Genomic DNA, 24854 nt, shown 5'->3' on the forward strand with positions numbered 1-24854 from the left:
TGTCCAGACCGTAGATAATGCCCTGATAAGATCGTGCAGACTCTGGAAGGGGTCCTAATCAGGCTTTCCATACCGTAGATAGTGCTGTCAGACTCTGTGGCGTGGTTGTGGTTTACCCCCCCCCCCCCCCATGCGCGACCCAAACCCGTGTGATCAGGGCTGGCTTGGGTCGCGCACCTCATCCTGGGTTGCAACTTTAGAATCAAACTACAGTTTGAATATTTCCGGTCCAAGTTTACTACCTCTTTCAGAAATAAAAAATTTCTTGAGTTCATCATTTTTTAAAGCAGGTTCATTATTCTAGCTCTTAATATTCCTGTTTGTCAAATAAGAATTTTTCTATATGAAAACATTTTGCGTAGAATACTTACGTTCTGCGTTTATGCAGACACGACAACGGAATGCAAATGAAAATACTACGTACCGATATAGTGTAATGTTTCATTGGCATAACCCTATATCTGCAATTTACCAAAAAAATAATTACGGACTATATAACAAATATTTTTGAGAAATTGTCCAGAAGCAGGTTCTAATTAATTCTAGATCAATTTGAAAAGCCGAATCATTTTATTCAAGCGTTAAAAGAAATTTTTGGTGCAAGAAGTTTGTGAATTAGAGGGTGGGTGAATTATGTGCAAACCCACATTACAGAGCCCCTTGGTTTATCTGAACCTCATTGACCATGTTTAAAACAATGTATATAAGATTTCACTGTGAAGTGTCAGAGATAGACAAAGTTTGGTCACCAAGTGTGAGAATCAACTTTCTAAATTAGTTCAAAAAATTACAAATAACGAAAACCAGTCTGAATTTTAATTATAAACATCTTTAATTAAACTTTGTATTGATATGAATTCAATTTAGCTGAAATTTTCATGGAATTTACAGTAAGCTATTTGTGGTAAATAAATTACCCAATATATCGGTACAAAACAAAGCTGTAAAGCACTGAAAATATTATGAAGACACCCACTGTTATGCTCAGAGCAATTCCCCCCAATTTAGAAGTTCTTGCTCTGTTTTTCAATTCCTGCGTCTCCCTTTTTCCTCCGGGAAGCAAAGGAAGGAACAAAACAGCAATCAGGTTGACCAGGTATATTACAACATAGTTGCCAGCGACTATATTTCGATCTCTGGCAGTGTCACCGGAGAATTTGTCCGGCTCGCTTACATAGAAGAAGTAGACAACAAAATTGCCAATTAAGGCTCCGACTGTGAGGCTAGAATTGTAGGCTGTTGTCATTAGAGCGTACGAAATACCTATAACAGACGTAAAGTTAAATTAAAATCCGTATCGAGGTGCCAACACCCCTGTCAAAATCCCCCCCCCCTCCCCTGATTACCCCTAAACTGATGCAATAATAGGAGATTAATTGTCTTTGAGGGATGAACGATGTAAAATTAGGGGGGTAATGGGGGGTTAGCTTAAACTTGCTTCAAAAAATGTAAGAATTGCAGTTTCTAAGCGTTGGCTGCGGTGAAAATTATTCGCTTCTAAAAATATGCACTTTATGCACCCCTAAAACTTGGAGTCTCTTTGTGGTGACAAATAATTTTTCAGTGCTAATCAGCGCAATTCTTACATTATTTCCGGTAAAATTCCTTGACCCTAAAATTTTTGCACTAAATCTAGACTTTAGCATCAATATTAATTTAGATCCAAATATTTAAAGTGCTAAGAAAGTATCAGTTTCACGATGACAGCCGTGTTTTATACAATACTAAGCCATTCATATTACAAAAAAGCGTGCTATAAAAAAATGTGAGCTGTAGCTTCCGTTTCCCTCAGAAAAATCCTGATTTTGCTTTTGATTAACCTTAGTGAAAGACAATGAATTCAACTATAAATAATGAAATCTATATAATACTTGTCAAATTGTCAAAAAAATGCAGTTTTTGTTTTTCTCGTAACTTCATTCAGTCTTAACCACCATAATTCAAACAGTGCAGGCCAAAATAAGACATCAAACTAGGAATTTGATTGTTTTGTGAACCATGGGGTCTATATATGCACAGATCTGTAATTATATGTTTAACAAGGCGGCTCAATAATGTGCGATCGCACATAAGGTTCCGACCCCGCTCATCTACAATTTTGGCATAATTGTCTACAAAATGAGGAACAGATGGAAAATTACAAAAAAAAATCGTGTATGAACGAAAAGATAGCCTCCAAAGCAAATATTTCAGGGGAATAAAAATGATGCATTAGATTGATGAGATATGTCGATATTAAGAAAGCGAGCGAAGACGAACGGTAAAATCAGACAACAACAACAACAAACATTAATTACATCGGAAAATTTATGTCCGTTTGAAAAACAAAACTTAATAACAAAGCCAAAATAGCGTCAAATAAAACTGAAAATAAACAAAATAACTTATAATTCACCAGAAAAAAAATGGTTATTCACCAGTTCACAATAAAGCTTGGTAACAATTAGACAAAAAAGAACAGAAACTTTAAAGTTAGAAAATTCGCTGAATTTAAAAAAAACTATTAATTTCAAAGTAATGAAAACCATTAGGAATCAACTAAAATATCCCATAGGTTTACAATTGCCAATGCTTCTATAGAAGGGAATTAAGGACTCTTGGTATTCAATTTTTTTGCAGTTACAAAAAGAACAACAAACAGACAACAAACTCAAAATCAATTAAAACTTGCCAGAAAAGGCTTTGGAAGCCGTAAAGCCATACTTTGGCCCCCAAAAAATATGTTTGATTGCACCTTCGTAGAACACCGTTAATGTATTATGTGGTCGCCTTTTAATGAAAATCAGCAACAAAAAGACAAAAAAGAAAAAAATGCAAAATTATGTAATACCTGTTTTTTTTCGAAAAAAATTTATTTCCAAAGACATAAAAGCCATTAATTACAAAATGAAAAATTAGAATAGGTTCGTCCATTCTTTGAAAGGAAGCTCTTGAGACCTGCAATTGTCCAGAACAAGTCTTACGTCTACAAAAAGAACGTCAAATATGACAAAAATTAATTTACTTTTTTTTGTGAAAAACAGGTGTCGAAGCCAGTAAAGTCATAACGAAATCTATAAAAACTTTAGAGTTTGTGACACCAATCCCCTTAGACACCTTCTCTTGACAAAAATAATGTCATTTTAAAATTTAAGTTAACGAAACCCGTTATTAAACAGACAATAAAAGGAACAAAATTGCGAAACTGAAATGTTTTTTTTTTCCTTTAGGAAAACAATTGTTTTCAAAGTCATGAAAGCCATTATCTATCTTCTAATATCAGAACATCGGCTCATTTACGGTTCCAGGAAAAGCCAATCAAACCGGGTCATTGTACAGGAAATTAAATACGACTAAAAAGACAAAGTAAAAATGACAGTTAAAGACAACATTAAAAAATTCAATTAAATTCTTCGAGAAAGTACTGTCGAAGCGGTAAAGAAACACAATCTATATCTTGAAGGATTAAAATATTATTAATTGTGCGTTATTTTGAACGCGAAAAATGTGTTATATTAACTGACAAAAACGTGATAATTTGACAAAACTAGAAAAATTGAAAAATGGGCAAATACCTAAATATTTAAAAAAAAATTGTGAAATCTAGTAGTATCAAAGCCAGAACACCGTAACTTAAGGCGTAAAACTGCAAAAAAGATTAAATTTTTATTCAGCAGAAAGAACGAGCACTCATTGATTGCTGGCACAAAGATACGAGTGGACCAAAGTAAGAGAAAAATGGAGGCAAAGTTCAATAAGCCATTTTTTTAAAATTTAAATATTTTAAAAGTCAAAACGACCCTAAGCTTTCAAGTAATCATCTAGATAAATTAATTGTGAGCTAAATAGGAAGGCAATAGGACCTATCACTAGTGAGCTTTGATTTGAAATGTTCTGTTATTTAATTAACATAAAAAAGTTCGAATTTTTTTTTTACAAAAAACTGACTGACGACAATCCGAATTATTTTTCTATTCTAACGGTCCAAGGTTGGTACAGAACTAGTCCTGCTAATGTTGATTGTCAATAAGGAATAATGTTTTTTGGAATGTCATTGATATAGATATTTTGTTAGTTAAAAATAATTGCTGCGTTTTTGATAATCAACGAATAAAGTTAGCAAAAAACGGCAAAGTTTTTTTATAGAGCACTCTCAACGGAAGTTGAAGTGGAATTAGCCCCCTTTTCAGTCTATGAAGATTGCGTTAGTCGTGTTTGGGGTGCACGTCCTGCAAATTTAATCAGAGTGGACTAAAAAAAATTATTTTGTGCAGTTTTTGATGAAAAAGTCTGAATTTGTGAAATATTTAGCCGGAATTTGTGACAAAAAAATTCAATGAATATAGCCGACATTATTTTTTGTCTTTAAACGTAAAATCAACAACATTTTCTCGAAAAAATTTATTAAATTTTATCAAAATTGGCGAAATTTTAGTCAAAAATTCCGAAAAAAGGTGAATGAAATCAACGGAATTCACTCTATTTACTCGAAAGTTTAAACCTCGATGTCTCCCTGTCAAAAACGAAAATTTAAAGAATCTTTTTATTTCCATATTCTACGCTGGACCAACTTTCTAATGATACCAGTCTCAACTCTCTACGATGAATATATCGATCGGCCAAAATTGACTGAACAAAAAAAACCCATTTGAGTATATAGTTCCTCCCCCCCCCCCCTCAAGAGGGGTCGGAACAATTAAAATCAATGTAGTTTTGATCAGTTTTGGTAACCTTAGCTTGTTTTTCATCTTTCCAAATCTTCAATTTTCTACTGGGCTTAAGCAGAAATCCATTTTAACATAACCATCAAAATAATTTGTTATTTCACTTCAAAAAATCAACGAGGGTTAATTGATACAATCATATGTAAGTAGTAACAACAACAGTAATAGTTTATTGAAAACCTTACTATAACACTGTTTTATTTCTGTCTAAACAATTGGAAATAGATGCCCCATAATGCAAAAAAAAATAAAGATAATATCGTTTTGCTTTTTGAAGACCTTTTTTGCTTTTCAGATCCGAATGTCTATAACAACTGTTAAACTGTCATAACAACAACATCGCTATATTTTTGAACGCATTGGTCAATACGTAGTCTATATTAATACATGTCCCAAAACGAGTGGCGATTTTGCCGGGCTTTTTCACAACCAATGCTTCAAGATTTGAGTAGTAAACTTGCATAGAAGTGAGCTGCATTGGGCTAATTTAGTGCAAATTTGCTTCAACATTTGATATATGTGCGCTCACTTTTCAAAAAACGAGTTTTTGGGATTAGCGTGAAAACTTGAGACAACCTTTCGTCAATCGATTTCTCGCATTAAATCCCTAGTTTCCACATTAAAAGTGATTCTTTTCCAGGCCACACATTTTCCCACGGTAAATTGGTTTTGAGTAACTAAATTTCATGGTCGATAGTGGCATATGAATATCAAAATGTGGCGACACGTCTTGGCCATTCAATTCCACAAAAGGCAAAATTTCTTGGAATTTGCCTTTTCGGACATTGGCCTCGTAATGCTTAATCTAAGGAGAAATATGATATTTGATTACCCAGAGCCAAACTTTTTTAAACTATTAAAACTCACTTTTGATTTTTTTCCTGAGAAATTGGTGTCTATGACAGAACTTCTGCTTAGGAACTCTTTGATAGCTATTCATTATATATTTTTTTTGACATTTTTTTATTAGCCTTTTTGATTTTCAGCAGTTTATTTTGACGAAATATGTCACATTTTAGAAGAAAAAATGTCCATAGGCAAAAACATTCCGCATATTTAGGTATTTTTTTGTTTCTGTGATTCAGCTCAAGTTCAGGTGTCTTTTAAGATATCAATTCATGCTAGCTTTTATAGACTTTTTTTTACTAGTTTTTGGCCATCACGTATCTGCGCAAACATAGTATATCAATGGCACAGTAGTTAATCAACATTTCGCCGTAACATGAAGTGATGAGCATCTTTGCAATGCAGTTAAGGAAATGCACTCCCATGTATTTCGATTCTGTACAATCTAGTGCAGAACTGCTTCATCAACACGGCAAATAAGTGCAAGCCAACTAACTTTTTTTCGATAACGTGTTTCAAATTTTTTTACGTCTCACAGCCTTTTTTTCAAAATGCCGATTTTTTTATAATTTGGATTCTAAATAAATATAAACTATACTGGCGACGAAAACCTGAAAATTATTTCAAAATCTGTTATAAGTATAGGTCGTTGAACTTATTTGTTCTTTCCTGGAGAAAGGTTTTTACTCATAAAATCAAATTTATCTATACCTCAACAACCATAAGAAATGCAGATGAAACCTTGAAAGTTTTTTTTACTGACATACTAGTTCGGTTTCCTTCTTTGCAAAATACACAAAAGGTGCCGGGACTTTTATCCAATTGAATTATACCCAATGCCGTTTTACCCAATGTTATTATACCCAATGCCATTATAACCAATGCCCTTATGCCCAATGCCATTATACCCCGCGCAATTTAATATTTTGCAGTAGCTATTGCACATATGTTTTGACATACTTAATGAGCATGGCCATGTCTTAATGGCCTGTGGGACTTGATTCGAAACAATCACAGCCAAACATGGGATTAAATTATCCACTTGAGTATGCTAAAACATACTTGTAGTCGCGAATGTTAAATTGTATTCTGATTATTCAACAAAAAAACAAAGTGCAATGAGTATAATGGCAGTGTTTATATTGGCATTGGGTGTAGTGCCATTGGGTAAATTCCCATGTAACCATAAATTTATCTCTACTTTTGTGGAATTTCTGCAATTAAAAACAAATTAAACCCCTGGTGATGCAACTGTTTGACCTGATTTGTTTTATCAGAAAATTACGTTCGAATGTAAATAAGGTCAAACAGTTGCATCACCGGGGGTTAAATTTGTTTTTAATTGCAGAAATTTGACAAAAGTAAAGATATTTTTCCGGTTACATGGCATGTTACCCAATGACACTACACTCAATGCCATTATACCAAATGCCATTACACCGTTCTAATTCAGGAATTAATGTCTTTTCAAAATTTCTCTATCCGCAGTTCATTTTGTAAATAATACTGACGCGTTGGGTCATAATGTTATGTGCGAACGCATTACCGAGCCTCCTTGTTCACTTTAAAGTCCGCTTGTCGCTACTAACAATTTCTTTAGCTTGAAGCGAAACAAAACTGATGATGACACTGAAGAAACAGCAAAACCTTTTGTTGTTGTTTTTTTCTGTGTAACACCAGTAACACCAACGATAGTTACTATTTGTTTACAATCGAACCCGGAAACCACTTTAATCAGGATCCTACCTTCAGTATCTGTTTCTGACAACTCTATGAACAGGACCAAGCCACAAATACTGTTCACGCCTACGAAAAACTGTTGGGTGAACTCATCGGACAGGTAGAAATACTGGTTGCGAAAGACATCGTAGATCACAATATACGTTAAAGAGGCATTCATCAGAACTACAAAAACGGCTGTAGATCCAAAAATCAGTTTCCAGTTGAAGTCAATGAGGTATTTTGAGAACATCGTGGCTCCCACGGAAAAGGTGATTTGTCCCAATACCCCCACTAGCATGTTTTTAGTCAAGTTGTCAACTCTGAGCCAATATAGTTGTATCATTGGATCGGCTGGTGACGTCACTGCCATGAAAATTGCAGCACCCATTTGAAATACAAGCACCTGAAAAATTTGCATCCTGCTATGGCTTAGACCGCAACTTACGAAAAGGCTCGAAAAGATTAGAGGTGGGTGGCTTTTTTGACAAAGTTACTCAGCCGAGCTATTTATTTCAAGTCGAGCTAAAGTAATTTTATTGGCATTTTGGGTCCTTACATTGTCTTCTTACCATTTGCTTTTTTATTCGTATAAGTATCAAAGGAAATATGAACAATGTTATTCCTGGAATCATAAAAAGAAAACTTTGTTAATTTCCTCTAATACACATAAAAATAAAATGCAAATGGTAAAGAGGCAATGTCCAGACACAAATGCCCATGAAACGACTTCACCTGCTCAAGTATGGTTTTTCTTGGATTCATTAAAAGTATTGACATAATGGTGTTATTTTTACAATTCTGAAATTTTTGTCATTATTGTTTGTACTTCGCTGTTTTACTTCAAATTTTAAAGTAATACACTGTATGAAGTGGCTAGCGGTTCGTCAAAAAAAGATCAAACGATTGTGTGCGAATAGGCATTCCTGATTATAAATTGAGCATCCAAATTCTCGAAACTGACTTTTCACCAACCCCTGCTCCCGGACCCTAGTCTCATAGTTGTAGAAATTGAAATTCTCATTTTTTTAAGAGCAATTACTCAACTTCGTGGTCAAAAATAGAAAATCCCACTCCAAATAGTTTTAGTTCATGTTTTTCACAGTCCACTTTTCAAGCGTCAGAGATATTGGAACACAATACATGAAATGCTATCAGTTTTTTTGCAAGACAGAATTACTCTGTATGTAGGTGAGCAAGATTAAGGAAAAATAGTTATTCTTGTGAAAATACTGTACAAGTTCAAACTTGGTACGGAGTTGGTATATAACACTGCGCAAGTTCCATCGTTGTCACTTTTAGGAATCTGCTTTATAGAAATCATGGGGGGATTTTAAACGTCCAAATGAGGCTAATTTCTTGAGTTGAGTTGTTGACCAATTGATTAAAAGCGTCATAAGTCTGCTACTGCTTTTGTTTGAATTTGAATAACTTGAGCAAAAGTCAGCAATGTATAAAGCAGGCGTTCACGTCATTCAATTGTTCGTTTGAAGTCTTAACAAACTTCACGAGAGAGACGCATATCTGACGTGGTCCATAATACGAAGTGAACAGATTCTTTTGTTTGAACTTCTTGTAAGTTGTTGATTGAGAAGTTCTAACGATTAGAACAGCAACATCACCAATGTAGTACCATAACAGAGCTGTAGCTTAGGAGTTGACCTGTAGAGAAGTTAAAATAGCAAAAAAAAACATTGTCAAAAAGTTAAGAAAATTCCAAATGGAGCTACACAATGCCAAGAATTTGATTTAAAAAAAGCATCTTTATACAAGATAGAGAGGCCAGGATTGGCAAAAAAGACGAGTTTTCCAGGCACCGCTAGATGTTGGTAAGGACTGAAAAGGACAAGGAGAAGCATGTAAACATGCAAAAAAGGAGCATGGAGAAATTCTCATTGAAGTTAGAGAAAGTAGTTACGACTGTTACGGCTCTTATCTGACTACGTTTCCAGAATAACTTTACGCCGCTGTTTAGTAAATCTTTTAGGTCCCGAACTTTAAGATGAAAAATCAATCAAATATTATTTCAAACTCTTGTCTCGGTGGCAACTTGAAACTCGTTGAAAAATAATTTCATTGAAATTGTATTCCGATTTAACAAAATAATCCACTTATTGGATAGAAGCAATGCAACTGATTCTTACGGCAATCTGAGCAACTTAATAATTAACAACTTGGAACAATGTTTACATTATAAGTAAACAACAGCATAAACGATAACAATTTGGTTTTTTGGACTGTCAAACAATACTAAATTCTAGAAAAGCACGGTATATGAATGGGAAGTACCCAGAATAACATCAGCATAATCATTTAAGTCAAACAGGTTGCCTAAACTCACTTAAAGATTTGAATAATCTTTATGAAATTGAACAAAATTATAAAAGTCAAGTTGTTTGAGACAATGAAGAGGCCAATAGTAAAGGTCAAACACCGGAAACTGACAATTAAAACTTGGAACAATTGACCATGAACTTTAGCACTCACTTAGCACTATAGAATGAAATAACATTAAATAAAAATAGCGTCATAGCTAAATTTTTGCTGAATTTTGAGAATTTTCGCATACGCAAATTTTTGTCGGAATTTGGGCAATCCAATGGTACTGTTGTACAGCTCGTCGAAAAAAAAAGGCCGATCCCTCCCTATGTTTCTATCTCCGACTTCACCTTCAAGGTCAAATTTCAATTTGAAGAAAAGGTTAGTATATCATATGTAAAGTAACAGCAAATTTCGAGAAAAATGACAACTAATATAATATCTAATTGGCTGAAGACTACTGATAAATGATACACACTTAAAGCACCTAAAGGTACACAGGCCGGGACACAAAATTAGAATATTACATTATGAAACAAGTTCTGACCGCAACATAGCTGGCCCTGTTTTTGGTCATTTTCCAAAAATAACATCATTTTCGGTCACTATTGACTGGTATAAGTTTTATTACTGTTCGTTTGTAAGATCCCAGTGGAGTTCTTACCAAAGCTGCTCTTACTATCTCATCATCACTTCTGCGGACTTCTTCAACTCTACCCAAAGGAAAGTTGAAGGTATTCTTGTCCGTTATCCAATCTTGTCCGTTATCCAATGAGTATTCTTGTCCGTTATCCAATCTCTTTTCTTGATCTCTTCTAGCTCTTCTAGTTTTTCGCCCATTTGTTCCACTGTTGCATGATAGGAAGATACTTGTTCATACAACGACTCCAAACTGCAACCAGGATACTGTGTTGGTCACGAAAAAGCGTTCTGTAGCTAACTGGTGTTCCAGAAAACAATGCATTTGGCCAATTCACGTTAACTTGACCAAATAAGAAGTGATTTGGCGTTAAAGGCTGTAGATCGGAAACGTCACTGCTAACGTCAGTAAGTGGACGGTTGTTTAGAAGTTGCTCCACGATAGACAATACCCTTTGCAACCTGTCTTCCTTCAGCTTTGCTTTCCCAAAATAATAAACAGAGCTTTTTTGCAGGATCGTTCCAATCCTTCCCAAACTCCAACAAAGGAGGCGCTACTGGTAGATTGAAAGACAACTTGATGCTCGACTCGGATAATTTGACTGAGATTTTATCTCTTTGAAGCTCGGCGAAACACTCCTTGAACTCTCGCGCTGCTCCAACAAAATTCGTACCATTATCCGAAATAATGGTCTTTGTTTGACCTCGTCTTGCAATTAATCAATGGACTGCATCAAAACATGAGGCCGTGTACAAAATGTCAACTAACTCTAAATCCACTGCTTGTACATTTAGGCAAGTATACAGGCATAGCCATTTCTTTACTGTCCGTCGAAACATCTTTACTTTGAAAGGTCCAAAATAATCAACACCTGTGTTCGTAAACGGTCGTACATTGTTCATAACTCTGTCGACCGGAAGAACACTCATTTGTGGTGCCTTGATGCTTGCAAACAATCGATTCTTTACACAAAAGTGTTTAACTGATCGGAGGGCATTTCGTAACCCAATTATCCAAAACTTCTTCTGGACTTCGTTTCTAATATACTCGACACCTTCGTGGTGAAAGACTTTGTGCTGATATTTCAAGTACAGCTGAACTGCTCTGTGCGTGCTGGGATGTTTTGTTTCATATGTCAAATCTGCTTTACGGAGTCGCCCTTTTGCTCTCAAAATCTTCTTAGAGTCGATGAAGGGTACCAATGAGACAATCTTACTGTTTGGCGAAATCATTTAGCCAGACTGAAGAAATTTTCTTTCTATTGCATAGCTTTCCATCTGGACAATTTTCCAGATGACATCTCCAGCTTCATTTAACAACTCGTTAACTGTCTCAGATTTATGATTCCATGAGAAAATCCACGAAACTGTTCTGCGCAGTCGGTTGAACTGGCTGAAGTTTTCCCAGTTCAAGATGTTTTGACTATCATCCTTAGCTATGAACACATTAACGTCCATATCTTGCTCAACTGGGTGCTTGTTGTCTTCTTCTAAAACGATTGGTTGTTTGAGCCACTCGGGGCCTTGAAAACAGTTACTTCTCGAAACATCGTCAAAAATAATTCCTCTCGTTCCTAAATCGGCTGGATTCTTCACACTCGCAATATAATGCCATTCGTCGACTGTTGACGTGTCCATTAATTCTGCAACACCATTGGCTACAAAAGTAGGTTGCTTAACGTTGCTTGACCTGATTCACTGAACTACTGTTTTGGAATCTGACCACATAAACATTTTGTGAAAAAGAAGAGAGTGCTCTTTGATGATAGCATCCTTCAATCTGTTTCCAACGACTGCCGCCATTAATTCCAGTTTCGGAAATGCGTGATGTTTCACTAGAGCAGCTCGTGCTTTGCCCATGATGAAGGAATCTTCTTTTTCTGCTTTTCTGGTTTCTGTAGCAAGGTGAGCTAGAGCACAGAAGGCATCTTCAGATGCCTCACCAAAACATTCAATTCATTTGTGACGTTTTCATTGCTTGTTTTGATACCATCTGCTCACTTCGAAAGCTTCACCGGAATTCAATTCAGCAATCCAATCTGTAAACTGGTTGTTCAACTTTTCGTCAATGTAGGAGTCCCATTGTTGTCCTTTCGTTTGCCATATTCTTTTCAGAATGATTCTCCCTCTGATGACAAACGGTTCTAGGAATCCTAATGGGTCAAAAACACTTGAAACAACGGATGGGACCTTGCGCTGTTTTCATCTGCTCTCTGGCTCAAAATCCATACCTCTAAAAACTTTGAGTGCGTCAGGGACACAATTCCATTCGAGACCAAGTATTGTCAAAGCTTCGTCATGAACTTCATTTCGGTCGAAGTTCGTCGCCCATTTGTGAATTTAAAACCTCCTTTTGCCAAGAATTCTGTTAACTCCAGTTTGATATCTACTGCTGTTTTTTCACTATTCAGGGAAACTAACAAGTCGTCCATAGAAAAATAATGTGACGCTATCCGATTCGAACGCTCGAATACAGATGCATTATCCAGAGCGCATCATTGAAGAGCAAAATTTGCACATGTTGGAGATGACTTAGCTTCAAAGATGTGCCGATTGTACTGATACGTAACAACTTGGTTGCTTTCGTCAAACCAAAGAAATTTCAAAAACTCTCTGTCTTCAGGCTTGACCTCAACTTGAAGAAACATTTCTTCGATATCTGCTGTCATCGGAAACTTGTTTTCTCGAAATCTTGATAGAATGCCCATCAAACTTTCGAACATGTCTTCTCCCGCTGAGAGCATATCATTCAGCGAGTAACCACGAAATTTACTTGCCGCATTGCAAACCCTCCTTACTTTCTTTAGTTTGTGAGAATTTAATACCGGGTGATGTGGAACATACCACACAAGATCGTCGCGAGTTGAGGCAAGTTCGTCAGAGGATAGGATTGAAACAAATCCTTTTCGCAAATTGGACGCTATTGTTTCACTGTATTTTGTTTTGGGTGGTGGGTCATTTTCAAGCCGTTGTTTTAGTCCTCGAAGTTAGTCCCAGTGATGAGGCAAAGTTGTTCGACAAAGCTGATTGATTTCCGTTCCACAACAAACCAACTTCGTATCGATCTCCATTGAACTTCACTTTGGAGTTCAGGATTTCAGTTGCCAGCTTATCTTCTCTGTTCTTTTGTCAGCAACCATCGAAGTGCCGTAGGACTCCAGATCCCACGATTTCTTTACAACTTCTGCTAAATTGATGTCATCTTCATTTGCAACATGACAAGCTGCACCAATTAAACGAATTTCACTCACTGGAAGTGGGCCACTGACCGTCCAACCCAGTGGAAGCTTTGCTGCCCAAGGTTTTTTTCTCCGCCACTGTTGTGCTTCAGTGGTCGAATTAGCTCGTAGGCGTTTTGACCCAAGATGATGGTCGCCTTCTTGAGGTCAATTTCTTTAAATCCCACGCATTTCAGATACGGGTATTTCTGCTTCAACTCATGGATGTTGCACAAACTTCTGCCAATTTCTAGGTTCTTCTGACTGTTAACCGTGAGCTGCTTTCCGTTACTTTTGAGGCTGTTAGCCGGCCCAAATGTAACCTGCACTGCCCGGTCCTGAAGTACTTTGTGTACCATGGATTTCCGTCACATTTAAAGAGATTTTTTCTCCGTCTAGCTGGAGTCTGTCCAAAAAGACTTCGTCAACCCACTTCTGAGTTGAACCTGTATCACTTGCTGCAAAAATGTCTTCAAAATGTCCGTCTTGGCCGAAGATTCTCACTCGTGCAACCTGCATGAGACCTCTTACTGACTCTGAATTTCTGGTCAGTTTCGGTCTCTCTGACTTCACAGAGACTGATGAAACCTCAGATTTCTTCCTGTAATGCAAATCTCTGTTGAGTCTTTTCACAGTTGTCAATTCCACATTTCTTTCTTCTTGGACAATCCATTGCTGCTTGACTGTTGGACATACAAGCAAAACACAATCTCTTTTCCTTTGCAATGTCGTATCGATCTTGCGTTTTCATATTCTTGAACTTCTCGCAATTCTAAAATTCGATGATCGGCGTTACACAGTGGACATATTGAATCAATTCTATCTTTATCAGTGATTGAACTCAAAGCTGACTCTCCTGACTTCAAATTTTTCTTAAAATCAAACCTTTTTCCAGATTTGGAGGATGGAGTATTCAATTTGGAAATTGTAGGACCACTGCTCAGAAGTCGTTCATGTATATGAGATTCTTCTGACAGCCGTTCGTTGAATTGAATCAGATTTGGTGCGCGCATCACCTTAGCTGGTGATTCAATGAACGCAAACCATCTTCTTTGGGTGTCCAAAGGCAACTTACTGATAGCTATATCAAGCTTGCTGGATGAAAACAAATCTTTTGAAAATCCAAATTGCAGTAAAATGTTCACAAACGATGAAACTGTGTCGGCAAATTTAACAAGTAAAACTAAATCATTGAACCTGATTTGACTGAAGTTCTGTATTTTGACCAACTGAGACGAGACAATGTAATGAGGTTAACGAAATTTTCTTTGCAAGGTTTTCCATGCATGATCACACATAGCACAAGCGTAGCCCATTCCATTGACTGCTCGTTTAGTCTTTCCAACAAGGAGAGTTTTTAAGTGACTCATCTTTTTGTCCTTGCTGATGTTACTACTGTCAGTTTTGGCAAAAAAACTTTCCACTCCATTCTGGCCAATCCAAAGGGTTGCCATCCAATTCTCGGAGCTTCAACTTGGGCGAGCTTCCCTGACTGCTTGCTGTAGGTGCAATGCTAAATAAAGGAATTTTGAATGAAGAAGACGTTTGTGAGCTTACCAAATTTTTACTGTTATCGTGTCGGTTAGAATCGCGAAAACCTGGAACAGGAGTATTTTCAACTTTCGTTTCGTACTCGAATGAATTTTAGTAATCTTCGTCGGAACTGCATTGCTTTCGATTTCCCTCTAACTGCTGGACAAAGGTTTTTTGAGTTTTTGCGGACGAAAACAAGTTTTGCCGGGGCAGAGAAACTCGCATGTTTTCTGCATACTATTTCGATTTGTCAGATTTAAGGCTGCTTGCTGTCGTTGAGCGCTTTTCAACTTCCGACTCCGACTCGGAAGAGGGCTTCTATCCGTCTGACTGCTCCCCGTAAAATGTCTCAGGCTCAGCTTCTAGCATTTTGATCTGTAATTTATCTTCAAGCTGTCTCATCTGCTCGTCATGATCTCGTCGCTTTCATTCAAACTCCAACTCGAAATTCTTCATCTCAATTTCTGCCTTCTTTTTTGCTTTTTCTTTTCTTTGCTCCTCTCGTTGTTGACTTCGACACTTTGCGTTCCCTTCGTCAAAAAACTCATCTACAAGAGATCGATTGATTGGCGTTGAAACCGAAGAAACTGACTTTGGACTGTCTTCAACGTTGTTTCTGCTGTCCTTACTTGGAACAGTTTGCACACCACTATCTAACGGAAGGGTGTTCGTTAGTGTTGGGTTCTTTGGGGTGTCTTCAGTTGTTGTTGTGAAGACTGAAACTGATACTTCTTCAAAAGAAACTCCTCTCCTTGTGGACTTGATGGCTGTCTTTTGTGACATCCGCTGGTCCAAATTTTTGTAGATATCTGACTGAATATCTTGCAGGACGTTCAAAGAATTATCAACAAAAATCTTAGCATCCTCTTGTTTACTTGTGGTGCACCATTGCTTGCGGAACTTGCGCATTTTTTCTTGAAAAGGAGTTTTTACTGCAAAAACGATTCGATTTGAGAGTTCAATCTCGCAACCCGTGTTCGACATTTTCTCGTGTTGCTAAATCTTGGATTGCATAATAAATGCGTTTCAATTTGTGGTTGAAATCATCCACAAGATCATTTCTACTCTTGATGTACTAATTGTTAGGTACCTTTATCGTAAGCGGGTTTGATGAAGTACCTGTGGTTAAAGAACTGGGGATATCGTTCGTTTAGTTCTCATCTTTCTTCGTTTTCTTGAACATCTTCTCCGTAAACTATGTTCTTTACTTCTTTTTGGTGTCCGGGTCAAATAAGGACCAATACATTGTTACGGCTGCCATCTGACTACGTTTCCAGAATAAATTTACGCCGCTGGTTCGTAAACCGTTTAGGTCCCGAATTTTCGGATCAAAGGTCAATCAAATATTCTTTCAAACTCTTGTCTCGGTTGCAAATTGAAACTCGCTGAATAAAACTTTTATTGAAAATGTATTCCGGTTTAGCAAAACAATCCACTGATTGGATAGAAAAAATGCAACTGATTTATACGGCAATCTGAGCAACTTAGTAGTTAACAACTTGGAACAATGTTTACATTATAAGTAAACAACAGCATAAACGAAAACAATTTGATTTTTTGGATTGTAAAGCAATATTAAATTCTAGATAAGCACGTTATATGAATGGAAAATAGCCAGAATAACATTAGCATAATCATTTAGGTCAAACAGGCTGCCTAAACACCGGAAACTGACATTTAAAACTTCGAACAATTGGTCATGACTTTTTAGCTCTCACCTAGCTCAATAGCATGAAATAAGAATAAATAAAGTTATCGTCGTAGCTAAATACTTCAAATTTTTGCTGAATTTTGAGAACTTTCGCATACGCGTTCTTCTCATAAATTTTTGTCGGAATTTAGGCAATCCAACTGTTGTACAGCTCGTAGGAAATAAAGATCGAACCCCCCCCCATGTTGCTATCTCTGACTTCACCTTCAAGGTCAAATTTCACTTTGAAGAAAGGGTTAGTGTATCATATGTGAAGTAACAGCACATTTCGAAAGAAAATGACAACTAATATAATATCTAATCGACTGGAGACTACTGATAAATGATAAACACTTAAAGCACCACAGGTCAGGACAATAAATTAGAATATTACATAATGAAACAAGTTCTGACCGCAACAACGACTGAAGGTTTATTCTATTAACTCATTAGCAAACGGTAGAGAAGATTACTATGTCCCCATGACCGACTCCGACCGTGAGGGCAGTGAGGATAAGGAAGTTGAGTGTCCCTCTGGACAGAATGAGTTGGTTGGAAGTACTCATGAGACGAACAGCGACTGCTTGGATCTCTTGTCACCTGAGTTTTCATCACTAGTGGGAGGTAGTGAAGTTTGTGTGCGAGCAATAGAGTCCACTCACAGAATTTGTTGCAGGATATCAAGCCGAGGAAAGTCTTAGAATTAATTTGAATGACGAGATCGACACCGTAATTGAAGGAGTCCCATGTATAGTAGAGAGAAGGAGTTGTGTAACTAGTAGAGATGAAGAGGAGTCTTTGCCAAACTTAAATAAAGTCGATGGGGAAAGTTATGGTTCCGTTCGTCCCGCAAGCGCTAGTTTTGTATAGAACTGAATAGAGTCAATTTATAGAGTCACAATCAGGCAAGATTGGAGAATTATGTAGAAAATTTGAATTTTTCGAAAGCAACTTTGAACAAAAATTTCAAAAAAGCTTTGACAATAGCTCGACAAAGTTTCATTTTTGTAATTCTGTTTTGTGACTCTATAGAAAGTCTAGCATGCCATCTTGGGTATAGCAAATGTCAAGTTTGATTAAAAAAGGCAAACGTGGCACTTTGGGTCGAACAAAAGTCTGGCGTGAATAATCTGTATTGAGATCAAGTCCAGTGTTGAAAATTTAGGCTTAAGTCAAGTTGTACAATTTTAATAAGTAAGATTTAGCAGTTCACATGAAATTAATTGGTAAGCAGTTAAACATGATTGTTGTATGTCATTCTCAAAAGTGTTACCTGGATTGTATTAAATTGAACTTACTTCATTTTTTAAGCTGTTTATGTTGCTGATAAAGAAAGCACAACTTATTAAATCTCAGATACTTGATTGCATAAAGAATTGATTAATCTTCCGAAAAACTATAAAAAATCAAGCAACTTATTTAAAAAAACAAGCTAAAATCAGAAAACTGCTGATTTTTATCTTAATGACTCTGAAATTAGTTTATAATAAAATTAAATTGATAAAAATTCTAGAAAAAAAAATCAGAAAATAAAGTAAAAATTTTCTCGATAGAAAAACCAAACGCCTGCATATGGGGACAAATCAAACGAAACAAGATATGTCAACAACAAGCTTTATGAGTATTTAGCAGCATTGGCTTGTAAATAAAACTCAATAGAATACTATAATGACCTTCTGAACTGCAGTATTCTGCAGTAGTATCCACATTTTGCCAACTACGTGCTTCACGCTCTTCTCCTCCGACACTTTGTCCTCTGTCGTCATGAACAGAATGACAGGAATGGCCACTAGTGACGTCACAGCACAGATGGCAAATAATACCGAGATTGAGATGCCCTTACACCATGGCCCACTGTACTCGTACCAGTTCAGGCCAAAGCCTTTCAGGCACGCACCACATGCCATTCCTAAATAGAGAACAGTAGATGCATTATATTCATTTGGGATTTGGGCATTTTTCCTCAATATTTTATTCCCAGATCAGTGCAGATTTAACCTACACTAAATGGTACCAAAAAGCTACGTACACCTGAAGATTTTTCGAAAAGCATTATAAACATCAAATATAACAACATTTTGAGTTCAAATTTGTTCGCTAATAACGATCCATTACACCTTCAGCTTTTTTAACGTCTAGCAGACGGCTCATGTAGTTTCATGCAGGCTTCTAACAATATCTGCGTCAATTTCGTTTCAAATTTCTGACAGTTTTTCTTCTAAATTTTCCCAAAAAACTGTCTGTTTTTGTAATCGCTGTTCCCAAATCGCCCATTACTTTGCAATTGAATTAAGATCTGAACTATATGCCAGCCATTTAAGAACCTTCCACTAATTTTCTTGGAAAAAATTGCCAATAATCTTCGGTTTATGCACAGGAGCATTATCTTGTCGAAAAGAAGGTGCTGAAAATGCATTTTATCTTCGTAATTATTCAAAATTTCCAAATTACCGATCATGTCTAGCTTGTTTGGACACTTAACAAGCCTTTTATGTCACTTGAACCCCAAAACATGAGTGATCAATTGTCCGAACTCAAATTTGTTTCAGGAGAAAAAAAAACATCCTGTAATCCTGTGAGAAAAAAGAAGGCTTCTTGAGCATCTTGGCACACCATTTCGATTGAAAACACTTGTTTTTTCTTTAAACTGACTATAGTTGCAGTATTTAATACAAAAACTCAATATTTTTTCAGAATTCGTCTGATTGTACCTCTGGAAATTGTATCGTAGCAAGATACAGCATCATGAGTCCATCTGATACGCTCCAGCGAAGTTGTAAGACCTTTTTTAAAAATCGTTATTTAATTTTGTTACGATTTTTTGACAATTTGGTGGTCTTCCGCTCGGTTTGTTGACCTCGAAGCTTTTGTTTTCTATGTATCGTTTTTAATCTTATTGTGCACTGGATCTTGATTTCTACCTCATCTGTTTTTGTATTTTTGTCCATGAAAATGCGACATCTTGTGGTGTAGTAAATTGGAAAACATTGAAAGAACAAAGCGGTTTACACTTCTATTGCTTTAGCGGGAAAAAAAGAGAATTAAATTTGTCTCAAAACTTACAAATTTCAATTCATGCTTAATGAGTAGGAATCATGCTTTGAAAGCAGAAATAATGTTGTACATAGCTTTTTGGTGCCATAGCGTATTACCCCTCCCCTGTAATTGCCATATAATTATGCCATAACGCAAACTGTATTTTTGGGGACCGGGAAAATGGGGGTAGGCACGGTGGTCAGTGATCAGATCATAGGAAATACCCCTTATGTAAAAGCAACAGAAAGTTCTCATTCAGGTATCAGAGCATAACGAATTTCAGCGCGCCGTTGAAAAATGTGAAATAAATTTTTTTGACACCTTTAGGGACTACGCGTGTTAAAAAAAGCGACAAAATTAAGCAAGAAGAGTCATTTTTTGTTTTCTTTTCGGCTGTAATGAAGAACGTCCTTGTCCGTTGTTGTCGTATTTTATTAAAAGAGTTAACAGCTTTCTCGTATTTTTTATACGGACTGGCATGGTGTCATCTACTAAGACGTGTCTCGAGTAGGGTTACCTTGCGAGGTTACTCTACTGAGGTCTTATAGTATCTCAAGACTATATTACAATAGTGAGACTTACCTGACTTACTAAAGTTCTATATCTCTAGTCTGTTACTCTTCTATCTGAGCTTCAGTAGACAGTGCACGGGCCCCAATGCTAAAGTCTAACGTATATCTCAATACAAAACAAGAGCGGAGTAGAGAGAGAAATATACTTTATTATTATATCAGGTTTGGGTATGACTCTGATCGGTACCAACTAAAAGGTAAAGTGAAAGGGAAAATAGTTAAACATCGAAGGAAAGGTATTTCTTCTATTTTAACCAATCAGGAAAGAGTATTTTCAGTCTTTATTTATTTAAATAATAAAGTCTTCAACTCTTTCTTGTTGGAAGTCAACATTGACTCCACTACGACCCGAAAGGTGCAATTTAAAAAAGTTAACATTAAGTTGCGTTGTATAGCTGGTCACAGTTATCCAACTTACATGTTGATTAAATTCATGGTTTTGTCAAGATTATGTTTTGTTCTCAACTTTATTACGAGAACATGGATATGTGGTTGGTATATAATGCCATAAATGTTCACTCTGTTTGACATGGTTAGCGAGCATTGACTTCTTTAGGTACTTTCCTAGGTTTAGAAAAAAATTGCATAATACATTAAAGAGAAGTGAAAAGATTCTCTACAGCTTCAACTTGGTTTTGAAAGAGAGACTCTGAGTTTTGATCTTGCAGAAAACAAAAAAAATGACTATTAATTTTTTATTAAGTTATGAAGGTTAAACGGGAAAAAGGAAACAATAAGCTTGTAATTGTTAGCAGAAATCTTGTTTAAAATTATTATGTTTCCACTGAAAAATCAGATGAAACTGTTTTGTGTTTAAGTCTTTTAAAAAAATAAACACTTTACAAGGATAAAATCTCGCTTTTTTCATAATGTTTACAGGCTTTTCCAGATGATTACAGGCATTTTGTTTTGTAAGCTTTTTTGTGGTTAAGGGAGTTTTGTGTGGAAATACGTGTCCAATGTCAGAAAAGGGGGAAGGGGACAAAAGAAAAGATGCGGGAAATGAATTTCTTTTCTTGAAGTGACGCGAAGTCTCAAACCTTCTGCAGCGTTTCAATTAATTGGAGTGAACTCTAACCAATAGCTCGGATGGCATAGACGAATGTCTGAGCTCTTCCTCTTCTCTTTAACGATTCCTTCCTCGCATACTGGACCATGAGACCATCCATTGCCACGTCAGTCAGAACCAGGAACACGTTGAACAGCGTCAACATCGACATGAACTTCAAAGACTCATTCTGGTACTCTAAACAACCCCACACATTCCAGGATAGTTGTCTTGTCAAGATTGTACTGACTTGCATATATTGATCTTGCAAGATTATGTATCCTTTGTAAGAAAACTTGCAGGTTCTTGCAAATTTAAGCCAGAATTGATAAATCAGATAATCCACTTGTATGTTCTTTCTTTAAGGTACAATCATAGCAAGCGTATTTTCTATCGAAATAAAGAGACATAGAAAGTGAAGGCCTCGGCGTTTGCGAAAATGACAGACGTATCCGATTACAGAAATTTTATTGCTATGGTCAATCAGAAATTAATAAATGTTAATACTGTTTTCTGACTAGCTGATGGCTCAAGAAATGCAAAATTCAGAATAAGGCTACGGCAATTTTAGCTTAATTGAAAACATAGTTACTTCGGTTGCGGCCTATAAACCATCACTTAGATAATGTGGCAGTTGTTTAACCTGTGCAGATAAACATTGATTAAATCTGCTAAGAAAGCAGTTAGTATGGTTCTAATGAAACACTAAAACTAAATTGTCACTGAATCACTTTGCTTATTGGAACTGCGCTTCCCGGGTCGTAAAATTTAAGCAATCAATCGATTTTATGGAGATTTTCTTAGGCTAAGACTACATTTTGCCAATATATGGGGTATATTTAAGGAAATTTTAATATGGAACTTTGTGTAGAGTCGAAAATCAATTTAAAAGAATGAGCGCATTCAATCTACCTTTGACATCTTCTATGCAGGTATAGTTCATTATTTTATTCAAAAATTTTGATAATTTTACACTATTTGAATTTTTTTAAGGTTTGGAGCAAATTCTTCTCTATTTTAGATGCAGATCTTCGTTTTCTTTATATGAGCTCCTGTTGAGCCAATGGACTTGCTGTTGCAAAGGTACTGCATAGGTGTATGGACTGAACCTGATGAAAAACTGATGGACTTGAAATAATAAATTAAAACTTTCAAAATACATGAATTGTTAATTTAAATTTAAAACTTTATAAAGGTTTTCACTGAGCAGAGAAACTGTAGTAAAAATAGATTTAATGGAGTTTTCGGAGCTCAATTTTCAATCCATTTCAAGGATTTTTAAACAATTATAATTCGTTTTTTTCAACGGAGTTAAATAGATTTAAGAGGATTTAAATCGTTAAAATGGTCCCAGATTGAGGGCGTAGAAGGATTTTGTTGTAAACATTTTTTTTAAATGAAAACCGCTATAAAATAGATATTTAATTCAATTATTCCAATGCGGGTTTTACCTTCGATTGCAATACATAGAACCAATTCATTAATCTAGTCAAAAAAGTTATAGTTAAAACAAAAGAAAATTAAAAACTATGTTTTTTGAAATCCATGTTTTCTGTTAGGTCTGGGACTTTTTCCTATTTTGATTACCCGGAGGTTGGCACAGAGCCAATCAGCGCTGAATCAGTCTAGAGGCATTCTGTATTTTAGGATGGCTAGTACTCTCTTTATGTCCCTATTTACAATGATCAGTCTTGATTTTTGAGTTAAGTTTAATGAAAAATAATATGTTCAGCTCAACTCACGCCAACAAGGTTTGCTCTATGTGTTACTTGAACTTCCGCGTGCGTACTTGTAACATTCAATTTGTCTAGCAAGTCGTAACCACTAAGCTAATTGGGCTTTGTTATTGCCTACAAACTGACTTATGTATAAATAGTGTGTATACTACTATAGTAATTACCAGTTACAGGCTAAAAATGTATGACATTATTCCTCTCAGAGTTCATTTTGGGGTATGAGTAATTTTCAGACTATACATGATAAGTGTTTGGGTTTGAAATGCGCTGGTTCAGCGCTGAAATACTCTGAGACTCAAGTCCGGGTACGTCATACCAACTTCACAAGCTCTTGGAACAGCTGTTCTATAGAATTATGCTTTCCTATATTCTTTTGCTTGGTTAATATTCAAATTCAGCTAAAATGTTATAAGTTTTAATTTCAATCTCAATGTCGGCTCTAGTTGTTTCCACTTCATGTTGTTTCCGGAATTCTTCCAGCCATATTTTTTAAGATCTGCTGAGACGTTATTGTTACTTTTGAACTCAAACTGAGCTGGTAAATTTGGTCTTGCAGCAAAAAAACAGGATGTGCATCGAAAAAAACAAGTGGTCTGCGGTGTGAAACTTAATACTCTAAATTTAAAGTATAATGAGTTTACAGTGTTTGATCAAAACTTCACCTGCTCGCATGTGGTTTTTTGTTTACAAGCGGCAATTTCATTTTGGATTTTAATGTTTTTTCGATTTTTCATGGGATTGATTCTAAATGGTTTTTCCAATCCATTCATTGTCCATTCTTGGTCCAGATTTTTGATTAGACACTTGAAGTTCATTGAGTTAATTTCAAGACATTTCCTGCTTTGTTTTGTTTTCTTTTCTTGTTGATCGTTTAGATATGCCAAACTATGGTTTGCTCAACGGGAGGAAATATTACTGGAGAATCTTTGAGTTTTGCTATATTGGTATAATAAGAGCTCAACCATTGGGGATTCAATCCCAGAGTGATAAAGCACGATGGAGGAAAACTCTACAAAAGTCCTTTACAAGCGTCTCTTGTTTACGAAATAAATCCACATTTAAAGAAGGTGCTTGCGATTAAAAAAACCAAACACGAGAATTGAATATCTTTACTCCTATTCTGCTTCGAAATTTTGTTAAAGTAAAGAAAATGGAAAGTGGCCATAAAAGAAGTGGTGCATCCGGTCATTGAGTTTGGTTAATTTATTAAGGTGGTTAAGTTATTAAGGTGGTTTATTAAGATCTGTTCAGACTTTTGTGTTATTTTTGAACTCAGACTGAGCTGGTGATTTTGGTCCAGCAAAAACAGGAAATGCAGCGAAAAAACGAAAGGTTTGTGGTGTGAAATTTTATTACTCTATATTACTCTTGGAAATTGGTAAAGAGTTTGTTTATTTGTTTTTTTACTTGTTTACCTTTTTCACTGTCGGGCTTGAGAACTCCGCGTTCACTGCAATTGCCACTTGCTATTGCAAGCTCATCATGCTCGAATCTGAACAAAGAAACTTACACTAATTCTATTAAAAATAGCGCATCGGTTTCTGAGTCGACTTGGATCTATAATTTCCACTGTTTGTTTCTATTCAGGAAAATGTCCTTTTATTGATCTTCATATAATGTCAAACAATAAGACAAAACCTATCTAGACTCAAAATCATTTGGATCGATTGCAACGGTATTGATTGAAAAATATTCTCAAACGATTGTGGCAGCACATGTTTGTAAATAAGTTTGTGGTTCCAGTTATCTCAAAAGTGTTCGCAAAAAACTGTCAATTTCATGGAGGAGTCCGAGA

At 36.0% G+C, this 24854-nt stretch overlaps 1 protein-coding gene across 2 annotated transcripts in view; it reads right to left on the reverse strand.

Annotated features, from left to right (window-relative positions):
- Positions 1-755: 755 nt before the first annotated feature.
- LOC142352817 (folate-biopterin transporter-like) overlaps positions 756-24854 on the reverse strand; it is a 74951-nt gene continuing 50852 nt past the window's right edge. Inside the window, exons 5-9 of one of the 2 annotated variants that reach the window (XM_075404952.1) lie at positions 24475-24551; positions 21354-21521; positions 18341-18576; positions 7296-7674; positions 756-1263 (exon numbers count right to left, since the gene is read on the reverse strand). In XM_075404952.1, the coding sequence (XP_075261067.1) occupies positions 914-1263; positions 7296-7674; positions 18341-18576; positions 21354-21521; positions 24475-24551 (1210 nt within the window). In that variant the 3' untranslated portion in view covers positions 756-913. Of the gene's footprint in view, positions 1264-7295; positions 7675-17965; positions 17991-18340; positions 18577-21353; positions 21522-24474; positions 24552-24854 lie in introns of those variants that run through there. The other variant, XM_075404953.1, reaches the window with a different exon arrangement.

The sequence above is a fragment of the Convolutriloba macropyga genome, chromosome 14 (assembly GCF_964194025.1).
Source record: "Convolutriloba macropyga chromosome 14, txConMacr16.3, whole genome shotgun sequence".
In the NCBI taxonomy this organism is placed as follows: domain Eukaryota; kingdom Metazoa; phylum Xenacoelomorpha; order Acoela; family Convolutidae; genus Convolutriloba; species Convolutriloba macropyga.